At 43.6% G+C, this 12,690-nt stretch overlaps 1 protein-coding gene across 2 annotated transcripts in view; it reads left to right on the forward strand.

Moving 5' to 3' along the window:
- The window catches only part of LOC133473138 (solute carrier organic anion transporter family member 3A1-like), a 52,154-nt gene that overhangs the window by 13,617 nt on the left and 25,847 nt on the right, over positions 1-12,690 (forward strand). The window contains exons 2-3 of one of the 2 annotated variants that reach the window (XM_061764748.1): positions 7,343-7,471; positions 8,002-8,592. In XM_061764748.1, the coding sequence (XP_061620732.1) occupies positions 8,425-8,592 (168 nt within the window). In that variant the 5' untranslated portion in view covers positions 7,343-7,471; positions 8,002-8,424. Of the gene's footprint in view, positions 1-7,342; positions 7,472-8,001; positions 8,597-12,690 lie in introns of those variants that run through there. The other variant, XM_061764749.1, reaches the window with a different exon arrangement.

Genomic DNA, 12,690 nt, shown 5'->3' on the forward strand with positions numbered 1-12,690 from the left:
CAGTATACAAAATGTAAGGCAAAAAGGCAAGGTCGGTAAACAGAACAGGGTCTAGTCTTACTGTGAGTCGGTGACGTGGAAACAAGGAATGCTGGAATGCGACGACAAGGTACAACGAACTGGCGACGAGAAAGAATGAGACACGAGGTTAAATGCAAGGGGTAATTAGGGTGAACGAGGCACAAGTGGTGAAGATGCTCTCAGGAGAAGGTGTGTACGAGACAGAGGGAAAACAACAACCGGAACACACACCCATGACAGTACCCCCCCCCCCCCCCCCCCCACTTAACGGCCGGCCCCAGATGGCCCCGGAGCCCCTGGATGCGCAACGTGGAAGTCCCGAATGAGCGAGTCATCCACGATAAACGCAGACGGCACGCAAGAACGTTCCTCAGGCCCGTAGCCCTCCCAGTCCACCAGATATTGAAACCCCCTCCCCCTCCGACAAGACGACAACAGCCGCCTCACACTGAAGACAGGGACAAGCTGGGTGGACCCGCATCGACCTTGGGAGCCTAAGCTTCACGGTGACAGGGTTGGTGATCTTTGTGACGGGGAAGGGCCCAACGAACCTGGTAGCGAGCTTCCTGGACTCCACCCGTAGTGGAATATGCTTTGTGGAGAGCCAAACTCGCTGACCCAGTTTGTAGTTCGGGGCCGGTGTCCTCCTATGGTCAGCTGCGGTTTTGTAGGATCGTCCATGGCGCAGCAGCATCTGGTGGGCTCGCTCCCAGGTCCTCCTGCAGCGGGGAGGGAATTGTGAGAGAATTCGACCCAAACCAGTTTCTGAGGCCAGGATCGTGGCTCCTGTGAAGCGAGACATCGGAGCCTAGTCTCCAGGTTCTGGTTCAGCCTCTCGGTTTGTCCGTTGGTTTCGGGGTGAAACCCAGATGACAGACTGACAGTAGCACCTATGAGATTGCAAAACTCCTTCCAAAATTGCGAAATGAAATGGGTACCGCTATCAGATACCACATTCTTGGGGAAACCATGGTTGAATACCTGGTGTATCATTAACTTGGCAGTGTCTTTAGCTGAGGAAGTGCAATGAAGTGTGCCATCTTAGAAAACCTGTCCACGACTGTGAGAATGGTGGTATTTCCTTTCGAGGCATTGACATAATTGGTAACATCCCTTCTAACATTGGGCCACCAAAAGCGCTGTTCGACCACAGATTGAGTCTTGGCAATGCCTGGGTGACATTCAGTCCGGTTATTGTGAGCCCAGTGAATGACTCTTCCCCTTAAGCTTGGTACCACATAAAGCCTGTTTTCAGGGCAATTTTCAGGGCTAAGAGTGTTCTTCAGAGCCTCTTTTACCGCAGTCTCAATGTCCCAAACAAAAGCAGAAACGAAACATGACTTGGGCAAAATGGTTTTAGGGTCAGACAAAGAATTCGCTGCGCAGAAAATGCGCGATAAAGCATCTGGCTTACCATTTTTAGAACCAGGTCGGTAGGAAAACGTGAAATTGAATCTAGTGAAGAACAGAGCCCATCTAGCCTGCCTCGCATTTAATCTCTTAGAAGACTTAAGATGTTCCAGGTTCTTGTGATCTGTTCATACTAAAAACGGAGTATGTTCCCCCTTTAGCCAGTGCCTCCACTCCACCAAAGCCACCTTGACAGCCAGCAGTTTACGGTCACCAATGTCATAATTTCTCTCGGCTGGGGTCAGTTTTTTGGAGAGTTAAGCACAAGGATGTAACATTTCTGGGAGAGCACTGCTCCTATACCGGCATCAGACACATCAACTTCTACCACAAACTGTTGTTTGAGATCTGGCAAAGTGAGGATGGGAGCGGAGGTAAAGCTCGAGTTAAGTTTCTGAAAAGCTGCCTGACAAAGGGGGTTCCAATACGAAAGGTCTGTGTGGCGAGGTAAGATCATGCAAAGGCGAGGCTATAGAACTGAAATTCCTAATGAACATTCTGTAGAAATTAGCGAACCCCAAGAACCTTTGTACGTCTTTGCGTGACGTGGGAGTGGGCCAATTAGTCACAGCATCAATTTTGCAAGAGTCAATTTTTATTTCACCTGGAGCCAGCACGAACCCCAGAAAAGAAACCGACGCCTTGTGGAACTCGCATTTCTCAGCCTTGACATAAAGTTCGTTCAGAATTATTATTATTTTTTTTTAACCACTGTACGATGCACAGGTGTGGGCTGTTTTATTGCATTTTTGTTGGTGTCTATAATTGTGGTGTGATAGTGGTGCTATTAAGAAGTGGATTAACTTGGGTAACTCCCCACTGAATGCCCAGGTACCAAATGCATAGCATGCCACTCCTACAAATTCATAGTCACAATCGTGTAAATGAAGGAGGACTTCTGACCAACCTTCTGTTTTAACATGCTTTCTTGTCTCTTGTTTCGGATACCTCCAGTAAACCCACTTTTTTACATTAAAGCTATTACATAATCTACACCACTGCCCTTGAGATGTACTTGCGTTGTTGTGCACTCGCCGCATAATTCCGTCTATCTGCGGACCTGGTGATTAACACATGTCCTGAAATAATGTCCTCAGTTGATTTGCGCCGCTTTAGCAAGCTTTATTGTTGATCATAATTTACTGCTGCTCTTGGTGAATCGGTGAGATACGGATGATCTCCCTGCTGAGTCCACAGTTTGCCTGACGCATTGTGCTACTTCAGATTCTATTAAATCAGTCCTGATCGAGCATCTGAATGGTCTAAATATTGCGAGCCAAAAGATGAGGGGGGTGTGATTTTGGGGGGGGATGTTGATTGACCTTGGCACTGGGTGCATGATATTTCACACTGATGACAGAGGATTTTCACACTGTTTGCTGTTGTTGATCCTGCCACTCTGCTGTCATTTTAATTTCATCTGCACAACTAACTTCCATGAATGCCAGGATGAAAAACTAATTGGTGCCTTTTATATTACTCTTGAATATTGATTTGTAACAGCAGCATCCATCCATCCATTTTTCGAACCGCTTATCCTCACTAGGGTCGCGGGCTTGCTGGCGCCTATCCCAGCTGACTCTGGGCGAGAGGTGGGTTACACCCTGAACTGGTCGCCAGCCAATCGCAGGGACATACAGTCCCCTTCCAAATTATTGGAACGGCAAGGTCAATTCCTTTGTTTTTGTTGGATACTGAAGACATTTGGGTTCAAGATGAAAAGATGGATATGAGACAAAAGTTCAGAATTCCAGCTTTTATTTCATGGTATTTACATCTAGGTGTGTTAAACAATTCAGGACAGAGCACATTTTGTTTGAAACCACCCACTTTTCAAGTGAGCAAAAGTATTGAAACGGACATTATTACATGAACTTAAAGTGAATAACATTTAATATTTGGTGGCATAACCCTTACTTGCAATAACTGCATCAAGCCTGCGACCCAGTGACTTCACCAGACTGTTGCATTCTTGATTTGAAATGCTTTTCCGGGCCTTTACTGTAGCCTCTTTCAGTTCTTGTTTGTTTCTGGGGGTTTCTCCCTTCAGTCTTCTCTTTAGGAGGTAAAATGCATGCTCTATTGGGTTAAAGTCCGGTGATTGACTTGGCCAGTCTAAAAACTTCCACTTTCGCCCTCCGATGAAGTCATTTCTTGTGTTGGCACTGTGTTTTGGGTCATTGTCTTGTTGGATAATGAAGCTCTCGTGATTAGTTTGGATGCATGTTTTTGTAAATTGCCAGACAAAATGGTTCTGTAGACTTCAGAATTCATTCTGCTGCTACCATCCTGAGTTACATCAGCAATAGAGACTAATGAGCCCGTTCCAGAGGCAGCCATGCAAGCCTAAGCCATGACATTACCTCCATCATTCTTCACAGATGAGCTTGTGTGTTTTAGATCACAAGCAGATCCTTTCTTTCGCCATACTTTGGCCTTTCCATCACTTTGGCAGAGGTTAATCTTGGTCTTAGCAGTCCATAAAACTTTGTTTAAGCAATCAATCTAAAAGGCAACACCTGAGCAACTAGAAACACCCATCAGTCACATGTTCCAATACTTTTGCTCACTTGAAAAGTGGGTGGGTTCAAACAAAAGGTGCTCTGTCCTGAGTTGTTTAACATATCTAGATGTAAATACCATGAAATAAAATCTGTAATTCTGAACCTTCATGTCACATTCATCTTTTGATCTGAAACCCAAAAGTCTTCAATGTACAACAAGAAGAAAGGAATTGACCTTGCCGTTCCAATACTTTTGGAGGGGACTGTGTAAACAAACAACCATTCACACCTACGGACAATTTTAGAGTCTTCAATTAAACTACCATGCATGTTTTTGGGATGTGGGAGGAAACTGGAGTAGCCGGAAAAAAACCACGCAGGCATGGGGAGAATATGCAAACCCCACACATTTGAACCCGGGTCCTGAGAACTGTGAGCCAGGTGTGCTAACCAGACTGTCACCATGCCGCCTCGTAACAGCAACACTGAAAAACAAAAACACCTGATCGTTTTCACGTTTGTGGGTACAACAGTTTATCGAATAGCCTTCATGTTCACTTCGACGCCTTATCATTAAAGCAAACCTATTATGCTTTTTTTTTCCACAATTTAAAACAGTTCCCATATGTCCTAACGTCTATGACATACTTTCACCAAAATACCCAAATAGGCATGGGCCGATTACCGTGTTGAAAGTATAACTTGGTTTTGAAAAGTCAAGGTTGTCAATTACCGGTAATTGTTTTTTTTTTTGGTGGGGGGTCTGCAATATGATTGGCTGCTTGCAAAGATGAGACTGTCACCGCTAAATAATCAGCCTCTTTGATCTTAATGAGGAGAGCAGCTGCTTTTTTTCTCCACAGCTGAGCAAAGGGCTTGGGGGCGGCAGTGCACATACATGCGGAGGGAGACAGGGTTACGTTAGAGCAGGGGTGGCCAACTAGTCAGAGACTAAGAGCCACTTTTTTTTCTGTGTTACTGCAAAGAGCCACATCATACACATGGGTACACATGAACATCATCTTTTAATCATCATTGCTTCTTTCACATCTATGCCACGGGTTCTGTCTTTTAATGGCACAATATCAAGGAGTTCTTTGATCATACATTCATTTGACACAGACCGTGCAAATATTGCCAACTGAGGCTTGTCTTGTATGTCACAACTCTCATCCAATGCCACACTAAAATACTCACATGCTTGAAGGTCAGAGTGCAACTGTGATTCAACAGCTGTATTAATATCCGATATTCTGCGTTTAACACTGTGGCGGGACAGTTGAACGTCTGATACGCTCCGTTTTAGTTTGTCGTCTCCAGGAGCCAAGATTTCAAAGGCGTCAATGAGGCATCTTTTAATGAAGTCCCCTTCGTTGTATGGCTTTTTAGCCCGTGCTATGTTCCAAGCCAGCTGATATGATGCAAGCGTTACGGTCTCCGAGTGTTTTGTAAATTTTTTGAAAAACTGCACCTGCTTTTCTGCCTTGCTTTTCAAAGCAACCAACTTGTTCTTGCGAAGTTCAGTCCCTTTTGGAAATTCCTGTTCGATGTTAGGGTGGAGTGAGCTGAAGTGACGCTGAAGCTTTGAAGCTTTGAAATGCGTTAATGCTGCGTGACATATAAGGCAGATCGGCTTGCCATTACGTTTAACAAAAAAATATAAACTCTCCCATTCTGGCAAAAACGTCCTGTGTTCTTCTTCATATTTTCGTTTGGCTGTGCTTTTTTTCCCTGCCATTTCAAGAGGTAACGTGACGGAAATTGTTTACAACACAAATGATGTCACACCAAAGATTCTCTCGTCGCTCGTTTGACGTCACTCAAACAGGCTTACATGGTCAGTGTGCCATCTAGCTGTAGGGGGAGTGAATGACAGCGCCAGCCAAGCATTTTTGACGCATGTCATGTGACAGCTCCTGAAGAGCCGCATGAAACTAGTTAAAGAGCCGCATGAGGCTCGCGAGCCGCGGGTTGGCCAGGCCAGCGTTAGAGGAACGTGATACAGAAATTTGTGACACCAGCAGAAAAAGCAGAGAATTCAATTTTATTGACAACACAAATTCTGGACCCAAAAAAAAAAAAAAAATTTTAGCGAAGGTGCCAGTGTGTCTAAGGAAACTGTTGCTCCTTCTCCAGAACAGGGCAGACCACTTCCAGACAGACAGAACAAACCGGATCAGCTCCTCAAAGCTTGAGAGAATTGATGTTTCTCAATGCCAATCTTAACTGTAGACAAGTTATCTGGATGGAGATTTTGCCCCCCAAGGAACACGAGTGGCCAGCGGGTCTGGTCTAAAAATAGCTCACCACAGATGAAACATTGTGATTTACTGTTAATATTTATTTATTTAAACTTAACATGGAACATGTTTAATAATTAACCAAATAGTCTATATTTTGTGTTTAAAAATAAAAGATGCCTATTTGCAGTTCGGTATTCAATAATTTGCATATTCACATTTTTGCAGCTATTCATGGCAAAGCTAACCTATTGATGGCAAAGCTAACCTATTGATGTTTTATAATGCTCCAAGATGCCACAAGATGGTGCCAAAGCCCTAGCTAATAAAAATTAAATTTAAATTGGTGTCAAGGAAATACTGTATGTTGAAGTGATACATCTCAACTAAGAGATGTCTTTGTACTGTATGTTGGAAAGGAGGTAGGTTTTGCCTAGGTTCTTAGTGGAAGTTAAGGAGAATCTTCACTGCATAGGCATGTACATGTGCAGTTCTGGTGCATTTTTTTCAAATCAAATAAGGGTAATGTAAAATTAAGTGTTTTAGTATGGAAATATATCTGCACCATCACAGATTGAATTTAAATTTCTAACATTGAATTGTTATGATCAAATTTCACTTTTTTGTTTACAATTGAAATACTGTATTTAGTGTCAAAATTTTAATTTCAAAGATTCAAAATCCAGTGCAACAAATTCAGCGTATTCATTTTAAATTTCAAACTTCACTGTAAAAAAAAAAATAATAAACCTATTCATCATAAAATACCACTTCAATCTAACCCGCCAGGGAAAAGCAATCAAGCTGGATAATACGCCAAGGTGTCTGCTATCTTGCGGCAGCCATTTGTTAAGACTTCAGAAATGATGCCGCATCACTGTCCTGCTTTGGGTTGCACAAATTGTCAAACAGTCGATAATAGATTGCGTCTAACTACCTTTCACTGGTAGGAGGATTTTGTTCTGGCTGTGTTTAGCCCAAAAATACAAGCTTGGGAGATAGAGAAGTTGAAATGTTGGAAAATACTATCTAATTTCCTTTCTCAAGCTAACAAAGTCTATGATTTGTGACTCCACAACTGTCAGTGCCTTACTGATCAGATCGTCTGAGTAAATATACTAAGCAATGGACTGACAACAAAATGTTGATGTTGGTCTCCCACTTCAGGTCCTGAGAAGTTGTAATTCCCAGGAACTTGAAGGTCTCGACGGTTGACACAGCGCAGTTGGCCAGCTTGAGGGGCAGCTGTGGAAAAGAATGCCTCCTGAAGTCCAGGATCATCTCTTAACCATTAAAGTGGGCACACTATGTAAACAAAGAACGCTGATTTGATTTCTTAAAGAACAAACTATTCAAAGCGACTTGGCCGTGTGTGAAAAAGTAACATGGGTGGCTGTGGCTCAGTAGGTAGAACGGGTTGTTCAATGACCCTTCGAATCCCGGCGATGAATGTCCACATGTCGAAGTGTCCTTGGGCAGGACACTGAACCCACTGACACTGAACACAGAGAGATACTTTATGTGCCCCATGAGGGAAATTACTGTATATTGTCACAGTAGCAATAGTCACATATATACACAGAAACAAACTAACACAGCAAAAACAAACAAAAAGGAGTAGGAATTAAACACATTTAAATTTGATCTAAAAAGGTAGGATTAAAACAGAAGATGTATTTCCTGTCTTCATGTATCATATCATATTATATATATATACATGCACTGTGTTTCTCATTAAGTTGTGCAAGGTGTACCTAATGAGGTGTCCAGCCGTTCTTGCACGTAAATATAGACAGAGACGACGTAGTATTGTGTGGTCTTATGAGGTAAACCGGCGACGACGACGACGACGATGATGATGGTGATGATGGAGGAAGAGCAGGCGCAGGCGCTCAGCACGTGTCGACGGGTGGGCGGAGCGATCGTCATCCTTTGGCCGCCTGGAGGACGCAGAGAGGATGCAGCTCGGAGCCGGCCTGACCAGTCGCTACCGGTCCTTGCGGAGGGCGATGTTGTAACATTGCGGATGCGGGGAAACAACCATTAGACGGCGTCGCTGACACCGAACCAGGGTCGTGCGTGATGCCGAGTGGTCCACATCGGAGCCTCTAGCCCGGGAAGAGCTCTTCGCTCCTCTCGCGTCGCCTCGCTGTGCTGCGTGTGCGGTCCACGGGGCGCCGAATGATCTCTGCGCGCGACACGCTGACGTTCCCTCTGCGGCCGCGCGGAGCCTGAGGCCGCATGCAGAGATGCAGGTGAAAAATCAGATGTGCAGCGAGCGCATCGGCGGGGGCGACGACGAGCCAGAGCAGGACGACCTCAGCCAGAAGAAGACCTCGTGTTTTTCCAACATCAAGATCTTCCTGGTGTCGGAATGCGCCCTCATGCTGGCGCAGGGTACCGTGGGCGCCTATCTGGTGAGTGAGTGCCTTCTTCATCCTCTTCCTCATCATATGCATTTTGTGTGTGTTGTGTGCGCGTCCTTCAAAAGCGCAGACAAGGCCGCGCAATCCACTCATTAGAATGAGCACCGATTGAGGAGACGAGGCCTTTGCAGCACTGCATCGCAGCCTCTCCACGTTGTGTTGTTGTTGTTACCAAACGACGCCTTGCACGAGGTCCACAACCTGCCGGCTCACCAGTGTCTGCTATAGCCGATGCTATAGCAGACACTGTGGGCCCATCTATCTGGGGTCCTTAGACTGGACACAGGCAAAAATGCTCATTTTCAATTCATTTGGAATATCAACAAATAAGATCTTCAATTTTGGGCAGTACGCTGAGGGAGTGGTTGTCACGTCCGCATCACTGTTTTGAGGTTCGCGTTCGGATCTCGGCTTCGGCCTTCTTGTGTCGTGTTTTCATGTCCCCAGTACTCTGGCATCCTCACATTTTTCCCAAGTATATTGCGTTATTTGAGCATGTGAAATTTTCCATAATTGTGAATGTGAGTATTTAATGCTTCTATATGTGCCCTGCGATTGGCTGGCGACCAGTCCAGGGTGTACCCTCCTCTCTCCAAATGTCAGCTGGGATAGGCTACAAGCTCACCCACGACCTTAATGGGGACAAGCGCTGAAAAAAATTGATTGATGGCTTCGAAACAAGACCCTCCCAAAACTCACTGAGTAGCACACCCTGGAAAGTGGAGAGAATTGTTCATTGTTTCTCCCGGAGACAGCTCTCTGGTTTTAATGTTGGTTACACCTGACTCGTATTTCTAGGTTAAAATGTATGTATTTTAGGGGTCCCCCTCCCAAAACGCATTCAGTAGCACCCCCTGGAAAGGTAGAAAAAATCCACCCCGTCACCAGGTTCAGACACAAAATTGGGTGGACACTTGAGGCTGACACAGGAGTGGATGTTGACTCCCGCTACCTCCCACTCCCACAGACGTTGATCCCACTCCCTCCCAATGTTGAGTGCTTAAAAAATCTCGTGTTAAAAAAATAAAAAAAATCCATCTAATCCTGAGTTTTTGAAAAAAAAAAAAAATCCCCTCCCACAGAGATTGATGACCATCAAGAGCCAAATTTTTACAAAATTCCACTCTCCCACCTTCCTCCCCTTCGCCATGTTTTTTTTTTTTTTTTTTTTTTTAATACTCTCAGTCAATCCTGCTCCGTTTTTCTTCCTCGGTATAAAATATGCAGTACATGTATGCCTTAATCACCATAATAAATACAGAATTGCCGGTTCATTAACAAAAGCCGTATTAGTCCCTTAGTTTAGCAATGTTTACTTTGATGTTCATGGGAAATGTTGAAATATTGATTTGATAAAAAATACAAACATAAAATAATGGGTTCACTCATATCATGGTTTGCACTGCCGTCCATTCCCGACGCGTTTGCTTTCATAATTTCCGCTCCAGCGTGCTCCCGATGACCTTCGCTCTCGCTCCTGCCCAATCCCGTGACTGATGGTGAAGGTCACTCCCATCCCGCGGGGATTCGTGGGACCCACGGGACCCGGTGGGAATCCCGAAAAATGTCAGCCTCTTTTGGACACGTCTATCATAACAAGAAGCATGAAAAATCGAATGACATCAAACAATCTGCGCTTATTTTTGGAATCTATTGCCAACCTTGGCAATAGATTCCAAAAACATGCATGTTGGTTTCATTGGAGTCTCTAACTTGTTCATTGGTATGAATGGAAATGGAAGTGTGAATGGTTGTTTGTCCATTTTTACCCAGGGATTTGCTTGCAACCAGTCCAGGGTTTACTACACCTCTTACTGAAAAGTCGGCTGGGATGGTTTTCAGATTCATGACCCTAATGAGGCTAAGCGCAATATAAAATGGATGAGGGACAATATGTGTGTTTTAAGTACCGTACTTAAGTTGTCAACATAGGCCAGAATGACGTCTTTTTCTTCCATTTTAGAAGACATTTTATTTATTTTATAGTTCATGCTGCAGTCACATTCAAAAGACTGTTTCACTGGAGCTGACATCATTATTTTTTTGTGTGAAACCCTTTCATTGTCAAGCATTATTGTACATAGAGTGTTATAGAAAATTGAATCGATGCACTCTACACTTCCTGTGTTTGCTGTAAGCTGTCATGTTAACTTCCTGTCGGCGTGTACCGTATGCATAGTGACAACATTCTCCAAACCGAGTTGGCCCTGAACATAGCGGCACACTGCAGTGTTGGTTGTTGTTTGGAGGAACTTTCACCTTGCATTTGAAAAGTATGTTCGAGGTTAGGAAAAGAGAACAAAGAAAAGTCACGGCCCGGGTACAATCTGCTGGCCGTACAAACCTCAATTTATTTATTTATTTTATTCTGGTTGAGGTAAAACTTCAATGATTAGGCCGGATGAAAAGCTTAACAATTTATTCGAAAATACAAAGTCAAACAATAATGTTGGAAATGGTTCAGCGCTGGGCTCTCATCCACTTGGTTCAGAACAACGGATTTCACTTTTTACTCAGTGATACATACAGGTACATGCTCTCGTTTTATTAAACACATATATTGCAAAGGACTCTTACTGTACCTCGCCTTCAGCAGCTAGCCGTTAGCAGCTAACCAGCTGTTAACTTCTACTGCTGCCAGTAGTGATCCGGAGCTTTCTCTTCATCATCTAGAGACACCACTGAATGCTTTTCCACCAGATGTTACAATTAACCTGTGTATGCCTTCGTATAACAGAATATCTGTGTTTAACTAAACATGCCCAGATATTACACTAAGTAATTTTTTTCAGTAAACTGAGATGCGAACATCATTATTACAGATCGCCGTTCATTGTGGGAGTTACATTCCAGCCCCACCTGCGATAGGTGAAAATCTACAACATGGGGAGACCATATAAAAAATCTTTTAGGGGATGGTTTAAGCCGTAAAAACTCCTCCCACATGCTTTAAACACATCAAAAAAGTCTTTAAAATCTGGAAAATATTTTGCAAGTATACACACTTCTTCAACCCATGTAAACATATTTGAACACGAGAAAGAAATTGCAAGCGTAAAAATGTATAGAAAAATGAGATACTGTATGTTTCCAGAAAAAGCTGCGATATAGCGGAACCACAATAGGTGGCGGGGGTTACATTTGTGTTATTTTTGTTTGGTGGGGTGCTATGAGAATTTTCTCATGTAAAATATGTGCCGCAGATAAATAAAGGTTGGGAAACATTGCGTATAGAAAAGGGATGGAGGAATATACAGTAAAAACAGTCTTGCGCAGATTCAAAATTGAATTTTGGTCCACTCTTGGATGTGTTTAAAGGCTGGAGGTGTCTTTTAAGTCAAAGGCTTGAGTAATTGGCTGCATCTAGCGTTTGGCGTCGTGTTTGTCTCGGTTCGTTCAGTGCAGTGAGATCAGTACAGTGCGTTATTCAGCCAGCGTACAACTGAAAAGAGAAATGATTCATGATTCAGTTTTTTGTGTGTGTGAGTGTGTACTCCGTATTCTTCTCCAGCATTTTGTTGTTGTCTGTCCACTCATTTAGCAGGATTATGCAATTTTTTTCGGTCAACCTTTCTTCCAGTGGGCAAACAATGATAGGTACAGTAAGTGCCTGTCTTCTCCCCACAGCGCTGGCCTTGGCTCAGGGAGCACACTTACTTTGGGAAATGGAAATGCTGTATTGGTTTTAAATGTCAATTCAAATTGCATTATCATTTTGCAGCCGCACTCGTCCTTTAATGCTGCCAAAATCAAAAGTGCACTTGATTTTTTCATTTTCCCGAGCTATTTCTTCTCTTTTATTAAATGCTGTCTCTTTGTTTTCTCTGTCTCTCCTTCAAGGACGGATGCTTTTATTTTATTGACATTGTTGCTTTGGTCCTTCATTTTCTAAACATACTCAAATGTCTGAAGGTCATCACAGGACAGCAGCAAAACCCCAGTGAAAGTTTTTTTAATCAGACTGAAAGAGGACTATCTATACAATATAACAAACACCACCATGAAGTTGGTTGAGTAGGTACACACATACTGACTTTTAAAATGTGAGCGAGCCCACAAATGACAAGGAAGTAATTTGGCAAGCATGTT

This window comes from Phyllopteryx taeniolatus, chromosome 2 (assembly GCF_024500385.1).
Source record: "Phyllopteryx taeniolatus isolate TA_2022b chromosome 2, UOR_Ptae_1.2, whole genome shotgun sequence".
Taxonomy (NCBI): domain Eukaryota; kingdom Metazoa; phylum Chordata; class Actinopteri; order Syngnathiformes; family Syngnathidae; genus Phyllopteryx; species Phyllopteryx taeniolatus.